Source organism: Delphinapterus leucas, chromosome 19 (assembly GCF_059928025.1).
Source record: "Delphinapterus leucas isolate spDelLeu-1000000601 "Yukka" chromosome 19, BTC_Dleu_Yukka2, whole genome shotgun sequence".
Lineage (NCBI taxonomy): Eukaryota > Metazoa > Chordata > Mammalia > Artiodactyla > Monodontidae > Delphinapterus > Delphinapterus leucas.
In genome coordinates this window covers 70277880-70304083 of record NC_143147.1, presented here as the reverse complement: position 1 = coordinate 70304083, position 26204 = coordinate 70277880, and the positions used below count along the sequence as shown (strand labels likewise).

Below are 26204 nucleotides of genomic sequence, written 5' to 3'. Positions count from 1 at the left end.
GCCATTGTATGTAAATATATTTTTAAAAATCCATCCATTTTTTTGATAGACACTCGGGTTGCTTCCACCTTTTGGCTGTTGTGAATTATGTTGCTGTGAACTTGGGTGTATACATATCTGTTCAGGTCCCTACTTTCAGTTCTTTTGGGAAATGCCCAGAAGTGGAATTGTTAGATCATATGGTAATTCTGTGTTTAATTTTTTGAGGCATCCCCATATTGTATTCCATAGCAGTAGCACCATTTTATGTTCACCAGAAATGTAAAAGGGTTCCAATTTCTCCACACCCTCGCCAACAGTTATTTTTTTGATAGTAGCCATCCTAATGGGTGTGAAATGATAATATATACTTGTTTTTAAAGGTGTTTTATGTAGAATAATAGAATTTCAGGACTAGAAATGGTATTAAAGATTTCTAATTCAGTTAGCTGTAGACAGCAACGAATGTTCTCATATGTCTTAGCATTTTCACTTCTTTCTCAGTTGGAAAAAGGCATTTTGGGCAGATGGGTGTCTACTGGATCTTCGGCTCAAGATGAACTATGTCTGACCCAGGCAGGGTACATGGAATGCAGCTTTGCAAGAGATCTGCTCTTCTCTTCTGCCAGTGACTCTTATTTCTTATACTTCTTTACAGTTTCCAACTGTGTCTTCTGGGTTATTTAATCTTCTTTCTGGCTTCTTTAAGGGATAAGGTAATTGTATTCAAATAAACATATTTATTTAAAAAAGCTAGGTAAGTTAGCATTTAATGAGCCCAAGATCAGTATAAACTGCTCAGATGATTAAAAAGACTGTATTCAATATCAATTTGAAGGAAACCTAAATATTACTCCTGGATGTTAGCTATAATTCCTTACTATGTAAAATAAGTCACCCCTTTTCAATCTTTTTTTTTTTTAATTTGGAGGAGATGAATTAAGCAGCATAAAATAAAATATATTTTATATTTACGAGAAGATTATAACTTCTGGATTAGTTTGGGTTTTGAATCTTTTTTAAGTTAAAGAATACTGTTAGTTTAATTTATATTATGAAAATCTTTACGCCTACAGCAAAGTTGTAAGAATAGTATAATCAATACCCAATTGTTAGTGTTATGTCATAATTTGCCTTGTCTCTCTTTCTCTGTCAAATAGCTAGAATTTTTCTTTTTCCTGAGCCAGCTGAAAGTAAGTGGCAGACATCTTAGATGGCATTTCATTCATACTTCACCATGTGTCTCCTAAGAATGAGGACATATTTCTTCATAAACATAATACCATTATCACACCTAAGGAGGTAATTCAGTAATACTAATAGTTATACTATCAGATATCAAGTCCATGTATAATTTTTCCTATTTCTCCCCAAAATATATTTTATTTCTTTAGTTTCTTTTTTTTTAAAATTTATTTATTTAATTTATTTATTTTTGGCTGCGTTGGGTCTTCGTTGCTGTGTGCGGGCTTTCTCTAGTTGCGGCAAGCAGGGCCTACTCTTCATTGCGGTGCGTGCGCTTCTCACTGTGGTGGCTTCTCTTGTTGCGGAGCACAGGCTCTAGGCGTGCGGGCTTCAGCAGTTGTGGCACACGGGCTTAGTTGCTCTGCAGCATGCGGGATCTTCCCGGACCAGGGCTCAAACCCGTGTCCCCTGCACTGGCAGGCAGATTCTTAACCATTGCCCCACCAGTTATTCTTTTTTTCAAAAATTATTTCCTCATTTGTTTTTATGTGATGATGCCTTTATTTATTTATTTTTTATTATTGTTTATTTTTGGCTGTGTTGGGTCTTTGTTGCTGCACATGGGCTTTCTCTAGTTGTGGCAAGTGGGGGCTACTCTTCATTGTGGTGCGCGGACTTCTCATTGTGGTGGCTTCTCTTGTTGCGGAGCATGGGCTCTAGGTGCGTGGGCTTCAGTAATTGCAGCACCCAGGCTCAGTAGTTGCGGCACACGGGCCCTAGAGTGCGCGGGCTTCAGTAGTTGCAGTGTGTAGCCTCAGTAGTTGTGGCTCGTGGGCTCTAGAGCGCAGGCTCAGTAGTTGTGGTGTACGGGCTTAGTTGCTCCGCGGCATGTGGGATCTTCCCGGACCAGGGCACGAACCCGTGTCCCCTGCATTGGCAGGTGGACTCTCAACCACTGTGCCACCAGGGAAATCCGGTACGCTTTTGTTTTAATTATGCAGTTGGCTCTCTTGCGTTGATTTACATTTTATTTATAAAGCTCAACTGCTTTGGATTATGATGTGTTTACAAGGCTGCACAGATAATCTGGAAGGGAAAATGAAGAAATACAAATGACAGAAAATGTTTTATAATAATAAAATTTTCTTGGCAAGCAGCAACCTTTTCTCAAAGTCAGTCTTTTAATATAATTTGCTTGCTTCATAAATATGGGTTTTTTGTTTTTTCATATCTTTATTGATTAGTAAGCATGTTAAATGACTTGGGAGGAATCTCACTCTCTTCAAGAAATAATTTGGAATTATTGATCCAGAATGCTGACAATTCTCAAAAATGGGCCAGGAAAATCAAAGTAATAGATGGAAAAAAAAATCTCAATTTTAGCTCTTGATATAACTTTTCTTAAATTTAGGGTTTTTTTTTTTTTATAATTTAAGTTACTAAAACAGATGGTGGAAGGTCCATCAAGATATTTATTTTATGTATTTAAAGCATTTTACTTTGCTGTATTGAATTCCATTCATTCTGGAATTTAGGAGAATTTACCTCTTTATGAAAGAGATTATTCAGAGTAGAAAATGATTGATGACCTTCACTTCCAGTTTTCTTCTCAATAGACTTAGTCTCTCTTCTAATGCTTCTTGCATACTCAGTAATTTTATAAGTTTTAGAGAAAAATGCAAGTCTGGCTGAATATTAAGCACAGTACAATAAATAAAGCTTTTTTACTTTGCAGAATATTTTACATGTGTGTCCCATAGATTCATCAGAGATTCTAGTTTTGCATAAAGGCAAGTACATTTAAAGACAATACAACATCCCTGTCTATGACATTGGCATTCGAATGAGAAGTGAATTTGGTTCAGGACAGTTCTTGGAATGCTTGGCATTTAGGTTATTTTAGGTCAACTCTTTCGGAAATTCAATTAGAGTATTTATTGAATGGTTTTAGTGAGCTGAATGGTTGTCATGGGGATATAGATGATATAAAACATGACTCCTATTTATAAAATAGTTGTGTTTGTCAGATAAGGCATCTTACATGATGTATTTAATCCAAGATAATGGATGAGTAAGAGGCAGATCATTCTATAGGAAGTAATTTTGGTTTTGAGAGAGGCATTCTTAGGGAAATAGGCCTTGAAGTGTTCATTTAGAGCTGGACAGGATTCAGGTCCGGAGAGAGGAGGGAAAGGATATTTGGGTAGAGGGAAGGGCATTGGCAGAGCCTCAGAGGCCTGACGGTCCCTGGGGCCTGTGTGGGAATGGTGGGAAAGTTGGGTTGCAGTCAGCCTGTGGGTGGCCTGGACGTTGGGTAATGAGCATGGACGTCAGTTTATGGGCGCCTTCTCTAGAGTGGTCTGTAACTTGCTTCCTCCCTGAGGAAGTGTGACACGCTTGTGCTAGCTGCAGTGTCTTCCCCACAGCTGTGCTGTCCATTGAGGAGAAGGGGGCCTGCTCTGCCATGGCTTCCTTACTCCTCAGGGTATGGCATGTGAGTTATTTTAATAATGTATCAATCTGCCTTTTCTTTTGTCACAATGCATTTACTTTCTAAAGTGGTCTTGTTCTCAGGATAATAATTGGGTTTCCACAGGGAAAATAATAATGTATGAGGCAAATTACTGACTAAAGGCAAATTACTGACTTAAAAAAATGAATCTCTAATTTTTTTCTAGTAGTTCTTCTTTTGTTTAAATTTTTGTTTTGTTCGTTATGTAAAGAAACTTATGTATAGTAATTTCTGCTCAGGTGGATAGTGGTAATGTTTAGCACAGCTCATTGGTCTTCTGAAACCTTTACAAATGCAGTCTGATTCATTCCAGCCAAGTTAATTACGAGGTAGATAATTTTCTTTTCCCTAATGGAGACAAATGTAAAAGACAGAGATACAGAAATCATCTTCAGTTTAGATTGAAGAAATTTTAGTTACTACTGTTTGTTCCTGCTATTTGATCACAGTTTATTTTTGTTTTTTGAAGTCTGTCTCTAATCAAATAAGATTTAATTTTTTAGAAGTAAAAGAGGACCATGACTAAATTAATAAGAAAAGTTAATTTAGGACAATAATTGATTTTTAAAAATATAAAAGTATATTTCATGACTTGATTTCAAGATGATCTGGCGGTTATCCTTACACTGTTGCAGAAGGAAGTCCACAGTGGGACGAGAATGGTGCTGACAAATCACCTCCCTTATTATCTATTACTGAACATGTCTTAGTCCAGGCCAGTCTGCCTACCACCTCGGTGGTACACTGTTGATTTCATTTTTTTCCAGTATTTACTTTTGGTCCTGGACCAATTATCTAGCTGTGATGGGATTCTTCAAAAGTATCCTACATTTTGTACCTAGTGAACTAGTGATTGTTCTGTTTGCAGACATTCTTTCTGAGGCTCTGCTCTTGCCTCGAAAACCTGCATTTGCAGAAAGGGAAATGTATAGGTTTCCCTTTTAAATTTATTTATTTTTATTTATTTTTTATTTATTTTTGGCTGTGTTGGGTCTTCGTTTCTGCGCGAGGGCTTTCTCTCGTTGCGGCGAGCGGGGGCCACTCTTCACCGCGGTACGCGGGCCCCTCACTGCCGCGGCCTCTCTTGTTGCGGAGCACAGGCTCCAGACGTGCAGGCTCAGTAGTTGTGGCTCACGGGCCCCGTTGCCCCGTGGCATGTGGGATCCTCCCAGACCAGGTCTCGAACCCGTGTCCCCCCCATCGGCAGGCAGACTCTCAACCACTGCGCCACCAGGGAAGCCCAGGTTTTCCTTTTATTAACAAACTTATCCTTCTTTATCTCTTTCCAGTTTGTTTTTTTTGTTTTTTTTTTGCTGTACGCGGGCCTCTCACTGCTGTGGCCTCTCGCGTTGTGGAGCACAGGCTCCGGACGCGCAGGCCCAGCGGCCATGACTCACGGGCCCAGCCGCTCCACGGCATGTGGGATCTTCCCGGACCGGGGCACGAACCCATGTGCCCTGCATTGGCAGGCAGACTCTCAACCACTGCGCCACCAGGGAAGCCCCTCTTTCCAGTTTTTAAAAACCGTGTCCATTGTGATATTGGGATTCATATTTTAAAAATAATTTAAAAATTTTATTCTTAAAATTATCATACACTAAAACTAACTTTTTTCTTTTATTCTGTTAATTTCACACGTGTAGTTTGTGCAACCATCACTACAATCAGAATACAGAATAATATTATCACTCTCCAGAATTCCCTAATGCTATCCTTTTATAGTTAACTGTTCCCATCCTATAACCTCTGCAACCACTGATCTTTTCTCCATCCCTATAGTTTTGTCTTTTTGAGAATGTCATATAAATGGAATCATACATGTAAGCTTTTGAGACTGGGTTCTTTTACTCTGTCTTTGAGATTCATCTAAGTTATTGCATGTATTGAAAGTTTATTCCTTTTTATTACTGAGTAGTTTTCCATTGTCACTCATTGAAGGACATTTGGGTTGTTTCCAGTTTTTAACAGTTATGAATAGAGCTGCTGTAAACATTTGTGTACAGACTTTTGTGCAAACATAGTTTTCATTTCTCTATCTCTAGGGTAGCTGTCTCTGGGGAGAGGGGATTGCTGGGTGATATAGTGAGTATATTTTTAACTTTATAAGAAACTGTCAGCCCTTTTTCCAGAGTGTCTGTACCACTTTATATTCTCCCACTAGCAGCAATGTATGAGAATTCCCCCTATTCCACATCACTGATACTATCAGTGATTTTAATTTAGCCATTCTAATAGGTATGTGGTAATATCTTATCATGGTTTTAATTTGCATTTCTCTGATAACTAATGCCGTTGGACATCTTTTCGTGTGCTTATTTGCCATCATTAGATCCTCTTAGTGGAATGCCCGTTAAAATGTTTTGCCTAGTTTTTTTTTTTTTTTTTTTTTTGTGGTACGCGGGCCTCTCACTGTTGTGGCCTCTCCTGTTGCGGAGCACAGGCTCCGGACACGCAGGCCAAGCGGCCATGGCTCACGGGCCCAGCTGCTCCGCAGCATGTGGGATCTTCCCGGACTGGGGCACGAACCCGTGTCCCCTGCATCGGCAGGCGGACTCTCAACCAATGCGCCACCAGGGAAGCCCTGCCTAGCTTTTAATTGGGTTGTTTTCTTACTGTTGAGTTTTGAGAATTCTTTATATATTTGGATACAAATCCTTTTTCAGGTATGTGATTTGCAGTTGGTTTTTTCTCAGTCTTTAGCTTGGCTTCCTATCCTTCTAACATAATAGTGTCTTTCAAAGAGCAAAAAGGTTTAATTTTGAGAAAGTCCAATTCATAAATTTTTTTCTTTTTTATATTATACTAAGATGGGTAGATTTTAAAATAAGTTTCTGCTCTATAAAAGTGGTGAAAAGTAACTTAGTGATGGGAATGTTCTCATAAAGTTGACTTTGTGGAAGGTGCAAATGTTATTTTCTGGAAAGGTAGTACTATATAATATACTCCTTAGTCTTGGCAACATCTAGGACTTTTGTTTAACCAAAGAATGCAATTGGTTGAGGTTTGTGAGGGTTTTCACACTTTTTTAAAAAATGATAATCACTAATGTGGTTAAATATGTATACTTTCATAATGCAGAACTATGTAGGAATTAGTCCTTAAGACTCTTCCAGGGTTAAAATATTACATTCACATTTGATGCTTTTGGGAGTGCCTGAGTCTGAGTTTCTGCTTCACTGGAACAGCATTAGAACTTTGAGTGTAGGTTCAGATTCAGTGTCATGGCTAAAAGCACGAGCTGCATCAGAGTGTCTGCATTTGAATCCTGCCTTTTATTTACAGTGTAACTGTGGGTGAGTAACTTAACTTCTCTGTGCTTCAGTTTCCTTATCTGTTAGTGGGAATGATAATAATAACATCCACCTTGTAAGGTCGTTTATGAGGAATCAAGTAGATTACATAATATAGTCATTTCAACAGCCTCTGGCCCACAGTAGGCATTCAGCAAATGGCTCTTGTTATTATTTTTATTATTATTGCTGAAATAGCTTTATGATAAAATTGTTTAAACAAATGTTTTGGAATATTTTCAAGAGTCGGAATAACCACATATCACAGTAAGTCATTTCTCTCCCATGCCCACTTTTTTCTCTTTGCACTTATTGTTAATCAATACCTGTGACTAGTGTTTTTAATAATCATGTGTATATACACTATTTTACAAGACAACTGTCAGTTCATTCCATTTTTCACATCCTGTGAGGTACTAATCAGATATACACATATACATCAATTCGCTTCAGCTGCCTGAAATATCAACCTAAATTGGCTTAAGCTGGAAAGAAATTTGAGTTAGGCTCACCTAACTGCGAAGTCAGGCACAGCTAGCTGGATTCAGGGCTCAAGTAAAGTCATCAGGACTCAGGTTCTCCCCACGAGTCAACTCTGCCTTTCCTTGTGTGGACTTCAGTTGTAGGAGCTGTATGTTACAAAAATGGCTGTAGCATATTCACCCCCTGTAGCCTGTCAGCGTTTAGATTCAGCCGGAAAGAGTGCCTGTCTCTTTCCCAGAAGCCTCAGCAAAAGTCTCATGATGTCTCATTGGCTCTTATGGGGTCACATGTCTGACCTGGAGCCAATCGCTGTTTGAGGCTGTGAGACTGGGATTGGCCAGTTCTGGTCACATGGCACCCTGGCTCTTTGGCAGAGTCGACCCCACTGGAGCCATGCCGACTGAGAGTCGGGGAGAGGTACCTACTCTGAGGGAATTTGTGGGCTTTTATTACCATAAAAAGGGATGGACGCTGGCTGGTCAAACGACTAATATGCTATTAGGCTCTTTTTGTAGATCGGCAACAGATCACAGGGGTTAATGGATTTGAATTAGAATCTGGGTTACTGCTTCCAGCTTTTTTGTCTGTGAGTTACATCCTCCAGGAATGCCGTTCCCCGCAGGGGCAGGAGTTTGCGGAAAGTTAGTGTTGTGTATTCTTTTGGTGAAAGTTGGATAATTTTTAACACGAAGAGAAAGAGTTGAGGCAAATAGGGGTGGCCCTCGCAATGGGTGGACGTGGTGCTTCTTCCCACACTGGTGGGTTCAAGCGACTCAGCGCCCTTCTCCAGGCCTTTCTGTCCCCGTGGCAGAGGCTGTAGAAGACCCAGCTTGGTCAGTGTCTGTCCACCACGTAGCAGGGTCGCGTGCTATAGACACGGGTGTATCCGTGTATCCTGGCCAAGAGTGTCGGCTGCGTGGTGAGGTGTGTCTGGGAGCTGGCCTCGTGTAGAGGTAGTTTCTAGATCTGTGATTTTTGTAGTCCATTTTAGCGTGGCTTGAGACATTGTCTCTCTTTGACTTCGTCTGGCAGTTTTTATTTTATGTTTTTCAAGAAGGCACTTGAACTTCTTCAGGAGTATGTGTAGCCAGGTCATGCTGTTTTCTGAAGAACCAGGGAAGACAGTTACCAGAGACTTGCCTTGTATGGAGAGCTACACTACAGAAGTACCTGCAGTGAGGTTCAGGGAGACCGCAGTTAGAAATGAACTGTTGGGACCTGATTAATTAACAAACGTAGTTGTGGTAGGCATCTTCATATCCAGTGCTGAGGTGGGCACCTGAGCCTACATATCAGAGACATTAACTCTTGAAATTAAGCCACTTCCCCCCATAGCTCCCGGAGTTAGTAATTCTGTCCCTAATCTCTACTTCTGTGTTACTTTTATTGAGATATCCCTGGCTAATATGTTTGGTGATTAATGTTGACGGTAGTCTTTGTGATCTCCCCTCAGAGCCAGTTTTAGGGGTTAGCTTGCCTTCGTCAGCGACGTACAAGTACACTTGTTTCTCCAGTGGCTATTGGGGAGCATAATCATTATTATGATTGCATAATCATAACCATTATTATTTTATCGAGATGGAGAAAATGGGTGAAAATAATTCCTCTGTCAAGTAGATAAAGTAGTTACATAGCATGATATTTTATTTTCTATAAATACAGTGTTGTATGTTGAAATCTGTAAAGTGATTTCCACTTCGTATAAATTGAAAATATGGAATTTTAGTGAAATAACAATAGCTAACTAACACTTACTGAGCACTCGCTGTATGCCAGGCATTCTTTTAAGCACTTTACACGTATTATTTCACTTAATTCTTAAGTGAAAATAAATAACCATAGGAGGTAGGTATTAGTTGTCTTCTTGCCATTTGAGAGGTGAGCAAGTTGAGATACTTGAGGCTAAGTCATTTGCTCCAGGTCACACAGCTGGTGAGTGACACAGCTGGTGAGTTCTGAATGTAAGTCCTCTGGCTCCAAGTCTGTGCTTTGGATCACTGTGCTGTGTTCTCTCCCTAGCAAAGATTTTAGCTCATGTGTTGTTAGTTTTTTGTTTCATTTTACTTCTTTTTGTAATATTTTCTAGATGTGGGCTAGGAGTTTTATAGAGAAGATTTGCTAATTCTAGGACCTTTGGAATCCATGGATTTATCCATCTTCTGTTGCTGTTATTTGGCAAGCAAACACTATATGCTTGTTTATATCAGTAGGTCTCAACCAGGAATGATTTTGCCCCCCAGGGGACATTTGCTGATGTCTGGAAATAGACATCTTTAGTTGTCGTAAGTCAGGAGACGTGCTCCTGGCACCTAGTGGTCAGAGGCCGGGATGCTGCTGAAACATCGTATGAAGCACAGGACAGCTTCCGCAACAAAGAACTGTTCAGCCCAGAATGTCAAGAGCATCAGCTCTGGCCTATAGAATAAGCTACTGATGATCCTGTAATGCCATTCTGATCTCTAATGGGCAAAGTCACGTTAGTATTGTAGAAATGATTACTTTTGATGTTTATTTGATAATTGATTTCCCCAAATTAATGCACGTTTGTATAAGGGACATAAACACCAACTATAACTGAAATATTTAAGTTCCCCTAAAGTAAACTGGGAATTATAGCCCACTGAGGGAGAGCTGAGGAAGTTTAAAGGGAGGCCATGTAATACCTGAGGATACAATACTCTAAATATTTGTTGGATTACCTTGTGAATAACACAATTAGATTTCATTTTTTGTGTTGTGTTACCTTGTCAAATGTATAAACATTTTAAATATCCTGTAATTTTAAAAACCGTGTTTTGGTATTTTTTAATAAAAATTTCATACTGAGAAAAGCGGAGAATATTACATTGTACCCCGTGTATGTACCACCCATATTTAACAAACGCTGACAAATACTGAAATCCATTTTGAGCTCTTTCTCATCCCATCCCTTAGGTGTTTCTACATTTTTTGTTATACCAAACATCTCAAAAGTTGAAGGGGCCTGGAACTCTTCCGATGTCTGTCATCAGGCCTCACTCACTGCTGCTGCCTTTTGTCTGCCTGTCAGCTTCTCCCCTCATCTTTCACTGCAGTATATAGGCGGCAGAGGGCGGAGCCAGGTTGTCTTTTCAGAGCTGGAAAGGCCAGGCCGAGAGTGGATGTGCAGGCTGGAGGGAGGCGGGAGGACAGTAAGTATGGGTTTCCCCCAATGACTGAAAGCAGAGCATTCCCAGGAAACCTTCCATAAGCCGACATGGCGTAAAGCGAAGAAGCAGTGACCATAGGATACATCTTGCTAACGGATGCACAAAATAAATTGCGCTAAAGCACAGAAGTCCAGTGACAGTTCAGAGCTATGGTGGCTTGATGCTGAGGTGCTGAGTGTGGTTCCCGGGAAGGAGCTGGGCAGTGCCCCTTGCACCCGCTTTTGCAGCTCGCAGTGTGGATTGCCTCTGTAAGGGCTGCTGCAAAACACACGCCGAACACTGTTTTCACTTTCCCCCCTTTTTTGTAAAAGTAGATATCCTCTTTGGATTTCTTTTGGTTAGGAAAACAGGCACTAACGTGGGTCCTTCTTAAAAGCAAAGTGGCATAAATTGAGCTTTGGAAAGATGGAGGAGACCTGTACCTTGGGGCCATTTGGTAAGGTAGAAAGTGGGGAGAGTGAGCGAGGGTGGGAACAGGCAAGAAGAGCAGTCTCCATCCCGACAGAGATGGTGATAAGAGGTCAGCAAGGGTGATCCTCCGAAGCAGTGTTGTGACTGTCAGGTCCAAGGGTTTTAGGTATTCTTTGCCCAGGTTTTCTGCTCCCTGCATTATGAGTGATAGAGCTCAGGAGAGGCTGCGCTTGAATTCTCAATCTCTATTACTTGGACTGCTTAGTGGTCTGTTATTAATGGCAATGCCTGCTTCTCACCAGTTGTTCACAGGACTTCTACATGATAGGTTCCTTCTTCTTTTTTGTTTTTTTTGACCGCACCATGCCGCCTGCGGGATCTTAGTTCCCCAACCAGGGATCAAACCCTCCCCCCGCCCATTTCCGCCATGGAAGCGCGGAGTCCCAACCACTGGACTGCCCGATAGGTTCCTTCTTTATTTAAACACCTCCCATCATGCTCCATTGCTATGGAATAAAGCCCTCACTTCTTGTGGCATTGGAGGGCATTCTTAGCTCCTTTCCCTCCTTCTCTGACACACCTGGAGTGTATCATGTGCTTTCTCTTGCCGTGGTGGCTTCTTGTGCATATTCTCTCTGAAAAACTCCCCTGTGCTCTCCCTGTCATCTCTGCACAGTGAACTTGTGTTCTTCTTTTGAGGCCAGCTCATGCCTTTCGGCAGATGGAAGGTATTTCTCGTTATTTTTCACTTGTGCTTTGCCTGTCTTGCTAGAATCTGAGTTTCTCGAAAGGAGTAATGACATGCTTCCTCGTTGAGTTTAGTGCTGCTAACACAGGGCCTGGCCTCAGGAAATGTTTGCTGAACTGAATTAATAGCCAGTTCAAACTTGCCCTTGAGCCAGTGTTTTGTACTGGTGGGAAAAATCCTACATGGTATGGACTTTGATTCTCTGCAGTCTCAGTTACAGAATTATAAGACTGAAAATAGGAGGCTGGGATAGGAAACATTTTTGCACCTTCTGGTTTTAAAAAAAAAGAGACGCCTTCATGGCTTATTACACGTTGTAATATTCAGCATCATGTTTCATTTATAAATTTGATGTATTGTTGGCATGATCCTGACTTACGGTTGATATTTTGCTTGGATTTTAGTGAAGACTTCATAAAATAGAAAGGAGAAGCATAGAGTTTGTAGCGTCAGTAGTTGCTCCTCAGCTCTGACCTTGATCAAAAGGCTGCTTGAGAGTAACTATTCAGATAGCTAGTTGGGCCAGTTGAGTTAGGAATGGGGCTAGAATTGATAATTAGTAACTTTTTAAAACCTTTTCTTATTTGTTCTTTCTCCCTGTCTTTAGGATTTTTGTCCCTGAGTCATGGAAGACAGAAGAGCTGAGAAGTCATGTGAACAAGCGTGTGAATCACTTAAGAGACAGGACTATGAAATGACCCTCAAGCACTGCACAGAGGCCCTCCTTTCTCTTGGCCAGTACTCCATGGCTGACTTCACAGGGCCGTGTCCACTGGAGATAGAAAGCATCAAAATCGAGAGTCTTCTTTACAGAATCGCCTCCTTTTTGCAGCTGGTGAGTAAACACTGTCAATGAGCCAGTGCTGAACCATGTAAAATGGCTGTTTTCTGTGAGTGGGACTATTGCTGATCACTGCTGCTACAAATCACCACGTTCTGGGCTGAGGACACAAGTGAAGTGGCTAGTGATTGCTGAATATCTTTGATGGCAAGTAACTGTGTTTTTAAGCCTTGAAAGTATTACTATCGTTTAGCATTTTGGATTATTCACTCCATTCAACAAATATTTCAACCAATATTATTCACTCAATTCAATGAATGTTTACGCTGTTCTAGGTATCTGCTATACGTTGGTGAAAGAGAAAGAGAAAGATCCCTCCTTCATAGTACTTTTTCTAGTAGGGGGGGCAGACAATAAACCATAGGCATTATAATTAGGTAAACACTTTAGATTGTTAGAAGGTAACAGTCTGCATGGAAAAAAAAGTAGAATAGAGGGTTACTAGGGTTAGGGTTAGGGTTAGGGTTGCAGTTTTAAATTGGGTTAAGATGGGCCTCATGATATAGGTGATAGGAAGGAGGTAAGGAAGTGAGCCATGTTGAAATCTGGAAGAAGATCATTACAGGCAGAGGGAACAGTCAGTGCGGAATTCCTGAGGCAGAAGCATGCCTTCCACGTCTGAGGAACAGTTGGGAGGCCCTTTTGCTGGAGTAACGTGCCCAAGGGGGAGAGTGCAACAGGGCTAGATCCTGTGGGACCCTTCAGGCCACTGTAAGGGCTGGTGTCTGCTCTACTTGAGATGGGACGCTGTGGTGGGATTTTGAGCAGAGGAGTGGCATGGTCTGCTTTAATAGGAGTTATTTGGCCTTTGTGTTGAGAATAGACTGTAAAAGAATAAGAGCAGATGCAGGGAGACTAGTTTGGAAGCTGTTAGAATAATCTAGGCCAGCGGTGAAGTGGCTTAGATCAAAATGCTAGCAGTGGAGATGGTGAGAAGTGGTTTGTTCTGGTTACAATCTGAAGATAGAACGAAGCAGATGTCCTAATGTACTGAAGGCAGGGAGTGAGAGATATGGAGCAGGCATAGTTTACTTACTTTGCCCTTTTTTTGTCTGAGCAATTGGAAGCATGGAGTTTCCTTACACTGAGATGAGAGGGCTGTAGGTGGGGAGATGGGAAAGAGTTCATTTTGGACATACTGATTTGAGATGACATTTAGATATCCAGCTGGAGATGTTGAATAAGCAGTTGGAAATGCAGGTCTGGAGTTTGGGAGAGAGGTCTGGGCTAAAGATGTTGATTTGAGAGTCTGTGGCCTATAGATGATATATAAAGTCTTACACCTGGGTCGGATCAGCAGGGGAATGAGTATAGGTAGAGAGAAGGGGCGGGCTGAGGACTTAGTCTTGTGGCACTAGTTTAAGAGGTTGGGAGGAGAAGCAAAGCATCCAGAAAAGCAGCCCGTGAGGTTAAGGAAAACTAAGAGAGTAAGATGTCCTAGGAACCAATCAAAGAAGGCCTGTGTCCAAAGGAGGGAAGGTTCAGTGTCCGTTGCTGTGGGTGGAGTCGTGAGGATTGAGAATTGACTGAGAAATGACAGTGTGTCTAAATGGGTACATGTAAGTGTATCTAACTGGATCCACTGGCAGTCACTGGTGACCTCCATGAGAGCAGCTTCCATGGAGTGGTGGGTGAAAGCCTAATAAAAGAGAGTTTAAGAGAAAGTCAGCGGGAAGGGAATTGAAATACACGATACAGACAATTCTTGAGTTTGCCCCACTGAAGCACAAAAAAATGGAATGGTAGCTGGTGGGAGAAGTGAAGTGAAGAGAAGGATCTTTTCAGATGAGAGAAATAAGAGCATGTTTGTTTCTAGGACTGAACCGTTAGAAAACAAAAAATTAATGATGTAGGAGAAATAGAAGAAGCTTGCTGGAGCGCTGTTCTTGAGTAGGCCCTGGAGCAGATCTGCACAGGTGGTAGGATGGGCTTTAGGAAGGAACAGCGCTGGCTCACCTGGTAACAGGTGGAAGGCACAGTGTGCCGGGAAGCGGGCAGCCATGGTAGTGGCCATCCGTGGAAAGCCTCTTCTCAGGGCTGCAGTTTACTCAGTGAAGTCATTAGCTGAGAGTGAGGGTGGGGAAGAGATTTCTGGTGCCTTGAGGTTGGAGAGGGCGAGGGGAGGAGTGTGAATAAATGGCCTAGGGAAGTGTACTGTAATGTCTGTTTGTAGAATGTTGTGTAAACCTCGGCCAGAGCTAGCTTTACTCTGTGCATATTAAATTTGCAACATTAGTGATTAAACTTTGAAACAAAGCTGAGCTTTTTGATAAAATCTCTTTTAAGCAGCCCTTGAACTACTTAACTTTATCTTGTATCTTTTATTTTGCAGAAAAACTATGGGCAAGCTGATGAAGATTGTAGGCATGGTATGTTTAAAAGCAGGATTCTTTTCTGCTGTGAAGATTTTGAATTATTTAATTGAGCAGTGTTTAAGATTTGTTTTTTTTATATGCTAATTTCAAAAGTGATTATAATATTTAAAAAACCCACCTCACGGTGGTGCTGAGTGACTAATTTGGATGGCGATTTTCCTGCTATGATGGGTGCACACATGAACATTGTTCCTAATCACAAGTGTTGGCATTGCTGTCACCCCCTTGGGAACATTACATTGATAATGCCCTTTTAAAGTTTGTGTGAGTATTTTCAGTCAATAAAGAGCCATATTTTAAGAACTGTAGCGCATAACACACATTGATTAAAACGTTAAGCTTGGATAAATTGAAAAGCTGGGCCTCTGCCTCCTAAAATGTTCTTTTCCCCTTCATTAGAACATTTCCCTTAGAGAGCAGAGACTGGCTAGAATGCTCTTTAGTGCTTTTTCCTGTTTTCTTTTGGGCAGGAAATTGATTAATAAGATTCGTGCTCTTTGGGTACTCATAGAATAGGAATCCTTTTCTTGGAGATTGCTGCCAGTTCACTGGAATGAGTCTAGAAGTGAGTGGGAGGAGGGTTCAGGGTACATTCTCTCACACTCTTGGTGGGAGTGTGTCACAGCTCAGTGATTTGGATAATATAATGTTTCAATTATCCAGATTGGGGTTGGGGGGCTGAGGTGTCTAACATAAGTTAAAGTTTTTTTTCCTATTTGCTCCTTTGTGTCAAAACTTTTAAAGGTATTAGCTCTTTTTGTTGTTAACCTTACAAAACCATCTTATCTACTCCTGGGGCATATTGGACATAATTTAACCATTCATTAAAGATTCAGTGACCTCTTTGTAAACCTTGCTTCATAGAATTGTATACTTTGGGAGTTAATTGGCGTGAGAGATATCTAGTACCATCTTCCGTTAAAAAAATCTTTACTATCTGTGGACATTTAAAAGTTACCAACAAGCCAGATAATAAGTCAGATAATATAGAGGAATATGAAGAAGGGACCCACTTCCCCTTCTCCCCCATCTGAAGGAACCATGTTATCAGTTTGCTGCATCTTCTTCACCTTTCTCTGTAGTGATAAGCACAAATGCTTATAATACATAGGTAGGGTTTTCCTTTAAAAATTAAAAAAGAATTATGTGATCATCACACAGTTTCTTGCTTTCTTCTGTAACAATAGATCATGGACATCTTACTATGTTAATAATACATCAGCTCCAATTCCTGCTGAATATTCCATGGCACAGATGTGCTGTAATTTATTCAGCTATTCCCATATTGACGGGCATTCAGGTGGTTCTAGTTTCCTAGTTTGTTATAGTTCATCCTGTAGTAAACATATATTCTTTCTTACTGTTGCCTTTGTTTCTTTATGGTAGTCTTAAAAGTTAGATATCTGGGTTAAGGAGTTTTAAAAGTTGGATGTCTGGGTTAAAATACACTTGAATGCCTGTTTCCTGTGAGCTCACTAACTGGAACCTCTCAGTCTTGACATTGTGACAATCTTGTGTGTGAGAAATGGCCCCTCTTTCTTTAATGTTCCCTTCCATGAGTACTAGTGAGGTTGATGCTTTTCATTTGGAGACACACAAAGTCCCAGAAGAGTAACTGACTTGTGAAGAGTTGTCGAAGGGTAAACGCTGTGGGTGAAGGAACATAAGGAAAAACGCTGCGTTTTTTGTTAATTGTTTTATTAGCGTTTTCAAGTTAGATACTATTTTACAGCTGCTGAATTACCGCAATAAAAGCTTAACCAGGAAACCTTGGGGATGAAGGATAAGCCTGTTACCTGGATTGTGATCATCGTAACATGAATGTATACGTATGTCCACACTCAGCAGACTGTATACATCAATTACGTGCAGTTTTTGGATACTGATTATGTCTCTGTAATGTGGGGAGAAAAGTTTAACCAATGCCTAAGATAAGGTTGCAGTGAAATGAGTGTATGCTTGTGGTGTGGTAGAGTATGAAGCGGAATACGGCTTGGTAACATGTTCGTTCCTTTGACCCACTAATCTTAGTTCTGGGATACTGTCCCAAGTAAATATTCCAAAAGAAGGAAGAAATTGTATGTGGAATGGTTTTCATTGCAATACTGTGTGGAAAAGCAGAAAATCGGTTAGCTTGCAATAAGGGTTCATTGATTACACTCTGTGCATTCCTTGTTACCATTTATGTGATAAGTAAGAACATGGAAGTGCTTATTTAATGTATATAAACTTTGTCGTTTGAAATAGACATTTGGGAGTATTGGCAAAGTTTACATGTGTATATTGCTAATTGTAGAGTTCTGCTTTTATATTATGTACATGTAATTTTTTTTTCTTTTCACCTTTTGGTAACTTGTGTTTTTTTAAATTGAAAGTTGATTTACAGTATTAGTTTAAAGTGTACAGCAAGCTTATTTTTATATAAGGTAATAAAATACCGCAGTTAAGCAGTCAGTAATAAAAAGCAACACGAGAATCTCAATCTCTGTTAATTATTATATTGGTTTGTAACGCTAGATAGCCCAAATAGCTCCTGCCTTAATGGCCCCAGAGCTTTGTTTGAATTTTATGTACTAGAGTATCATCCTGGTGTCTGCTCCCTCACTGTCAGGCTATCAGTTTGCATTCCTTACAACTCTCAACATGCCTCATTGCAACTACCCTCCCCCTCTTCTCCACTTGCTGCTTCTGACCCTGATTTCACTTTCTTAGGCAGGGATAGGAAACCAGACAGGCAATCTTTGTCATGGAGTTAAAAAACATTGAAACATTTTTTATTATGAAAAATTTAAAACATACAGGAAACTAGGGGAAAGAGTATAATAAACATTCATAGTCCCGAAACTTAGGTTGTAACCTTTTGCCATATTTACTTCATTAATTTTTTTCTGAACTATTTAAAAATAATTATAGACATCATGATATTTACTCCTAAATACTTCAGTATGCATCTCTAATAAAAAATAAGGTCATGTATAACCACAATATTATTATTAACCTAATAAAAATGGCCATAATTCCCTAATGTCCAAAACCAGTCCATAATCAGATTTACCTGGTTGTTCCCAAAATTTTTTTTTTAAGGCTGATTTGTTTAAGCCAGGAACTAATCAGAGTCATAAGATTTAATAGTTGGAATTCTACTTAAATAAGAAATAGGTTCTGAGTGAGGACTCAAGGGCATCCTGAAAATAAACTACACAGACTTTAAGTTCATGGAGTTTAGTTCTGAGTTTGGTGTTGTGTTCTGGATAGTGAGGGTTGTCAAGCCAGTGACCACTGAGTATGTGAGGTGGTCAAGTCTGTTTTCATTATCTGAACATACGCTGTATTTGGCGTAACAGGAAAACTTTCATAACATAAGGATTCTTTTTCTTCCTCTGAAATATTCATCATATAGGAAACTCACTTTTTTTTTACACTAACAAAAGGGAATGAGGTAAACGGAGAAAGTGAAATCAAAAGATAGTCTTATCAACTAAGAGTTTTGTGCTACATGTACTGTGTAGATCAAACTCAGTCATTATAACATCAATGAATACTTTTCATAAGGCTGCAAGATTTTTATTTTATTTTTTTTTAGGCTGCAAGATTTTTAAACCCTAGGTGAGAGTGTCATTAATTTAAGAAATTAATGTAAACAAAGGAGTTTGGGCCATCAATTGATATTTATTATGTTGATAACTTGCCCTGTGAAGTAAGTGATTCAGTAAGCAAAAAGCCCTGTTAAATAGATGCTGACTGTATTACAAAAGGCAAATTGATACATGATTGATTGAACCTTCTATACTTTCCTTCTCTGAAGAGTTTTGATTAAATAGATTTTATATTTTATGGTAATTAAAAATGTTTTGGAAAAATAATTAATAGGGGTAACAATACTTATTCAGAATTATTTCTGAGTAAGACCCTCTGAAGTATTTTGTTTAATCACACTGTAATATCATTCCAGCTTTATGGGTGAGGAAACAGATTTTGTGAGATTAAGTAACTTGCTTAAGAGCATAGAGACAGTCCAGAGTGGAGCTGTGGTTTTGAAGTGAGGTCTTTCTGATCTGAAAGGCCATGCTCCTTCTCTTTATCCTAAGGTACAACCTATTTATTCTTTAGGGTTTTACAGACATTATTCTATTGAGTGTAATAAACCTGGGGGGAAAAAAGGCAAATGGGTATTTTATATTCTAGAAATGAAAAACACTGAGGCTCCGGATCACGTAGACGATAGTGGAGCGGGACAGGAGTTTGGATCTTTAAGCCTCTAGTCCATCCAGTTTTTCCTGTTGACCAGAATGTTAAATAGGGATGCAGTTCAATAATATTTCTTAATTATTTGTTCTTTAGATACACTTGTGGTAACTATTTAAAAAATTTCATGTATATAAGCTTTATTTCTCCAACAGGAATTAAAAAGCTTTTTACTTTGAAATAATTATGGATTCACGGGAAGTTGCGAATATAGTACAGAGTGATCCCATGTACCTTTCCCCCCACTGGTTACATCTTGCATAACTGTAGTACAATATCAAAACCAGGAAGTTGACATTGGTTCAATGAATATGTGTAATTCTATTTCATTTTATTATGTGTGGATTCAGGTAACCACCAGCACAGTCCTGATGCAGAAGAGTTCCATCACAGTGAAGATCTCTCTTGTGCTACCCTTCGCAGTTACACTCACTGTCTTCCCTCCCTGTGTAACCCCTGGCAGCCACTGATCTGTTCTCCACCTCCATAATTTTGTCATTTTGAAAATACCACATAATGGAACCATATTGTACGTGATCTTTTTAAGGATGACTTTTTTTCTCTCACCATGTGTTTGAGACCCATCCAAGTTTTTGTGTGTATCAGTAGTTCATCCATTTTTGTGGCTGAGTGGTATTCCACAGCATGGCTGTACCACAGTTTGTTCTTCAGCAGGAACCTAAGGCTTTCTGGAATAGGACCTTAACTTCCACTCTTCATTTCCCCATAATGCCTATTAACTGTTTTAAGTAAATTTCTTATATGTAAGTTGTTAGGGATAGAATATAAATCAGGAAACTGTTTTTTTAATATTTAAGTTAAGTTGGAGACCATCCTCTGAGTATGCAGACTCCCTTTTTGTTGTTTTGCTGTACGCGGGCCTCTCACTGTTGTGGCCTCTCCCGTTGTGGAGCGCAGGCTCCGGATGCGCAGGCTCAGCGGCCATGACTCATGGGCCCAGCCGCTCCGCGGCACGCGGGATCTTCCCGGACCGGGGCACGAACCCGCATCCCCTGCATCGGCAGGCGGACTCTCAACCACTGCGCCACCAGGGAAGCCCCAGACTCTCTTTTGTATGAGTAGATATTTAAGTAAGCAATAGTCTTTGAACTACACCCTTTGAACTCAGTTGCAAGAGCCTCACCATGGTTATATGACTGTCTGTTCTAGACCTTTTCTTATTTATGCAGGGTGTCAGTTATAGTCATGAGTGACATTATAAATGTATTTCATGTTGTTTTTCACTCATAGAATAAATACTAGCATTAATTTTATATTAGCTCAAATTATATGTATACCATAAAAAGAGAAGATTTAAAATGAGTGGTACCTTGCCTTGTAAAATCTCAATAAAAACTATACCAAAGCGGGGCGGGGGGGTGGGGGGACGGACAGACACGGACGGGCAGGATGATGACACTGAAATTAAGATTATTGTGAACACCTGAAAACATAGCCCTCTCACATAGTGCAAAGAAAATAGTCAGAAGAGGAGCAAAATGTCAGTTCTTCTCAGTAAGCAAATTATTTTTTTCAAAAGCAAGCAAATCAACCATGGAAACAGTGAAGTAAGGGAGTGCCTTAGCAGAGGATTTCCTCTGAGTGCTTACAACGGACATAGAAAGACGTTGACTTCTGACGTTGACATAAAGGCACTGAAAGAGTTTTAAGATTAAAAAATACAGTTAAGTTGATTTTTTTAAATAGAAACAACTTTCAGTTTTTTAATAAATTTTATTTATTTATTTATTTATTTATTTATAGCTGCATTGGGTCTTGGTTGCTGCACTCAGGCTTTCTCCAGTTGCATCGAACAGGGGTTAACTCTTCGTGTGGTGCATGGGCCTCTCACTGTGGAGGCTTCTCCCGTGGGGGAGCACAGGCTCCAGGCACGCGGGCTTCAGCAGTTGTGGCACACGGGCTCAGTTGCTCCACGGCATGTGGGATCTTGCTGGACCAGGGCTCAAACCCGTGTCCCCTGCATTGGCAGGTGGATTCTTAACCACCGCACCACCAGGGAAGCCCCCTTCTTCCAGTTTTTGAACAGTTAACAGAGATTAACTTTCCTGTAATGATACAGCAAATGCATCTTGGAAGTTAGGGTTCTTTATAACGAGGAGGCTGAAGGCTCGGCAAGCAGCATGCTCGCTCTCTCTCTCTCTTTCTAATGCACACACAGTACAACAGGCTACTCAGGAGTCCAAGAGCCTTTACTCTGAGCTGCAGTTGAAGGAAAGAGTACTTCCAAAAATATATAATAAGGTCTCAGCTTCAAAGTTTATGGCACACACAAGAGGTCTGTAAAAGAGATTTTTGTGACCAGGTTAAGGACTGAATACTGGAAGGAGCAGAGAGCAAGGTAGCAGGGATTTGGGGAAAAAGAAAAGAGAGAGAATGAGAGAGAGTATAGTATTTAAATCTGGAGATGAAATATTCAGAAGAGGTCTGTGTGATACCTGAGATTGAATACTGTTAAGGCTTTTCATTTTCCAAAAGCATCTTATAAAGGAAAGATTATATCTGCAAACGACCTTGGGAGGAAAGACATAAAATGCCACAAAAGCTGCGGTCCGCATGTCTTAAAGTATTATGTATTACAATTGGAAGTAAAGAGAGGGCAAGGGGAAAAAGGGTTGAGACAGAGGAGAAGCATGGTGGAAAAAAAAAGAAACTATTTGGAAAAATGGACCCGGGTGAGAGATTTGCCACAGAGTTCTTATTCTGGTTTACCTTATACTTCTTGTTACTTGTTACAAGTGGACATTTTAACCTGACTTAGGCCTTCTGCTGTTTGGAGTCTGTTTATAAACTCCTCCCCTAACCCCACCCCAATAGATGTTTGGCAATAAGTTTATTGCCCAAAAATTAAATGGCTGATATTTAGGAAAGGAATTTATTTATAAATTATAAATTTGTTTTATATATTTATTAAATGAATCTATTTCATTTTTGATTCAGTTCCTGATGTGTTGGTTCTGAGAATGTGATTATTTCCAAGTGGTGAATAACTTCACTTTATTAATGACTCAAGGATTTAGTTTAATGGTAATTTTTAAATTTCTTTCAAAAAATTTGGAAAAATGCTACCTTGATTAGGCTATGCTCTTCAATAAAAGGCTTTAGAAATAACTAAGGACTTGATAAGAAAAATACCCTTTTATGGTCATGTTACTGAAAAAATAACAGACTAATATTCAGCATTTACTGAACTTTAAGCTTGTTTTCAATTATCTTTCTCATTGCAGGTAATTCTTTACAGGCAAGGGGAATTACATTTTAATTGTTGATCCTCTCCTTTTGGTAGCCAGGGGCTGTCAAACACTTAACAGAAGCTGTTTTTGTTGAAACAGTTGAATGAGTACTCCTTTAGGATTAGTCATATTCTGGTCCAAAACATTCCAAGTAAGACATATTTCAAGTGTTAGAAAATCTTACAAAAACTTAAGAATGAGAAGGAATAGAGACTTGAATTTAGCAACGCAACTAAGGTGTTCAGATTTTTCCTTTGTAACTCCCAGGGGAAGGAAGAAGTTATGTGCTCACTGTAGAATTTCACAGATAGCTGGGGGAAGAGAATTTATTTGTAAGGAATCATAACTTTTTTACAGTTGCCCAAGATTAGGTTATGTTTTAATGTCATCTCTTTTGGCAAGTTCAATTATTATAGCTGAGGCAAGTTTAAGAATACACCAGGCCATACTTAGTTTTTCTTTCAAGCTTTTTCAAGATGTTAAAGGTAATACAGGACCAGATTGGCAGCACTGCAATTTGATTTTATCATATGACACCATAGCAGGATAGCTTTTTATCTATAGTAGTTGACTGTTTCTTTGCCATAGTTCTTCATGTGGGATCCTACAAGACATAAACTGAATTGCATTTAAAGACAGCCGTTAGAAGAAAGTACATCAGTAGTGTTTCTTGTCTAAAATGTTTAGAGAGAAGAAAGGGAAACATAATTTTGACAAATCTGGAGACATTTAGACATCAGTGTAATGGAAGAACTTTTGCAAAATAAAATTCAGCATATACCTTGTGCAAAACCAAAGAGTGCTTGTAAAATATCATGTCATTTAATACTCTTTAAACATGACATAGTCATCTGAGATTGAAATATTCTTACGTTTTTTTCATTTCCCTGAGACATTCTTTAGCTCTTTAATATCTTTAATTCTTTAATATCCCAATTACTGAAAAGGAACTAGGATAGTTCCTCAACAGTTCTTAATACTATTTTATAATTTTTAGAGGGGAACGTAACATCTAGGGAACTCTTGAGGAGATTGTGCTAGATAACTTCATATAATTAACACAGTCTTTACCACAACCTTATTAGGTAGCTACTGTCACCTCCATTTTACGGGGGAGGAAACAGGCTTAGCGAATGTGAGTGATCCAGACCTTGGTAGGACTGTCATGTTTCTTCAGAGCGTTTTATTAATGCTTGCATTATATTATTTGATCCTTGCAGCACATTTTTTTCATCTTGCAGTTCTACAGATGACCACACTGAGGACCAGAGAGATAAAATGACTTTTGCCGAAGGTCATATTTAAGTAGTTTCAGGAATAGTAAGATCTGGGGGGAGATGTGGGCTTACTGTGGAATTTTCTGAGATGCTCAAGACATTCTTAAGGATGCTCCGTTGTTGTTATTCATGTATTGGGATTGTCAGTTGAGGAGATAAGTGATCTGTAACATGGATGCTGTGACAGCAGGTTGGTCTAAACTGAAAGTAATTGAATAAAACCTTCTTGAATACAGAGACTGCACCTTTCAATTTAATAATCTGATTCAATAAAGTATATATGTAGAAGATGTTTAATACAGTGTTCTTTTTTTTTTTTTTTTTTTGCGGTACGCGGGCCTCTCACTGCTGCGGCCTCTCCCGTTGCGGAGCACAGGCTCCGGACACGCAGGCCCAGCGGCCATGGCTCACGGGCCCAGCCGCTACGCGGCATGTGGGATCTTCCCGGAGCGGGGCAGGAACCCGTGTCCCCTGCATCGGCAGGCGGACTCTCAACCACTGCGCCACCAGGGAAGCCCCATACAGTGTTCTTTTTAATAGTTAAAAATTGGAACTCTTCTGGATCAAGGGAATAGTTAAGTAAATTGATGTATCTACTTGATGGAACATAATATAGCTAATAATATAAATATAAACACTGTAATATGGAAAATACTGAATATGTCAAGGGGAAGTAAAGTAGGATATAAACTGTTATATCAGTTACAGTCATGTAAAAATTATGTAAATATTGATCAGAATTTGAAGAAAACAGGAATAAGTGAAAACAGTTTTTTGGTTGAGTGGTGAGTTTGTGGTGAACTTCTGTGTAGAATTTTATTAGTGTTCTTTTGTTATGTTATTTGGGTAATAAAAAAATTGAACCATATAACAAAAGGATGTATTCAGTACAACCAAAATAAATATATTAAGAACAGGGATTCCCGGGTGGCGCAGTGGTTAAGAATCCGCCTGCCAATGCAGGAGACATGGGTTCGAGCCCTGGCCCGGGAAGATCCCACATGCTGCGGAGCAGCTAAGCCCGTGCGCCACAACTACTGAGCCTGCGCTCTAGAGCCCGCGAGCCACAACTGCTGAGCCAGCGTGCCACAACTACTGAAGCCTGTGCGCCTAGAGCCTGTGCTCTGCAACAAGAGAAGCCACCGCAATGAGAAGCCCGCGCACCGCAACGAAGAGTAGACCCTGCTCACCGCAACTAGAGAAAGCCCACAGGCAGCAATGAAGACCCAACGCAGCCAAAAATAAATAAATAAAATAATTACATTTATTAAAAAAATATATATATATATATTAAGGACGGACCCAATGGACTTTAAATGCAGTATATTATATTGATACTTAAAACATTTCCTTGAAAATAATTAGAAAAAATGCAATTTCCAAAATATTTTCTTTCAGCAAATTATCTTTTTGCAAAGGAAGCTGAAGTGTGTATAAACTAAAAATAGAATCTTGGACTTAGCAGTAAAGAGAAAGGTACAGATTGTTTTACTGGTTGAACCATTAGCAGTTGTGGGAAATCATCTCAAATGACATGGCATAAAAATGAGTATATTCTGTATTAGAAATATGTTCTTGTGATTGTATTAAATTAAGTCAGTAAACCCTTGCAGACAAATTGGGTAGCATTTTCTCTGGCCATTTGACCATTGGGTTCTTAGTTAATCTTGCTGGTTTTGATAAAAGCTAATTCTTAATTACTTAGGAATATCAAAATATTGAGGTTTGCAGTTTCTATTCTTATGCATTTTAATGGCACTGGGTCTCTTTGTCAAAAATGCAAGAACTTTATTCAGCGAATATCTATCTCTGCAGTTTAAAAGCCCTCATTTACCCAGAAATCACAGGTTGGACAGTATTTTCACTGGAGAGCTGTAAGATTAATGCTCCTCATGATTTTGTGGTGATCCTACCTGACTATAGGCTGTAGTAGGTTAGGTATGTTGATTGTCCCGTTTTTTCTTGGCTTTATGCATGTCATGGACAGAACTGAAACATCACTGCCATCCTCTAGTAGTTACAGTTATTCTTTTAGTATGAAAGAAGTCATGCTTGGGATAGTGTGCTAATAATAAAATTGAGAAAAATGTGTATCGAATGTTACGCGGTTAATGATGGCTGTTCTTTCATGACAGTGCTGGGAGAAGGACTGGCCAAGGGAGATGGTACCTTTCAAGCAGTACTTTGCTGCATGCAGCTTAAAGGAAAGCTCCAACTTGTATCCAGCATTCTTGCCAAGTCACTGACAGGAGAGTCCCTGGTATGTTGATGAGTTCTAAATTTGAATGTCTGAAAACGGATTCATCCATTTGACTCCTTAGGTGTATTACCTACGTTCCTCTAGGTTCTGTCAGAAATCAAAGTTTGTAAGTATCTTGAGATGCTTATTTCTCTTCAACAAACTGATGTTTAATCATTG

General features: G+C 39.7%; 1 protein-coding gene across 3 annotated transcripts in view; it reads left to right on the top strand.

The window, feature by feature from the left end:
* Window positions 1–26204, top strand: part of HELZ (helicase with zinc finger) — a 156496-nt gene that overhangs the window by 10985 nt on the left and 119307 nt on the right. For all 3 annotated transcript variants that reach the window (XM_022589869.3, XM_022589872.3, XM_022589867.3), the window contains 3 exons: window positions 12404–12631; window positions 14970–15006; window positions 25921–26045. In XM_022589869.3, coding sequence (XP_022445577.1) covers window positions 12422–12631; window positions 14970–15006; window positions 25921–26045 — 372 coding nt within the window. In that variant the 5' untranslated portion in view covers window positions 12404–12421. The remainder of the gene's footprint in view (window positions 1–12403; window positions 12632–14969; window positions 15007–25920; window positions 26046–26204) is intronic.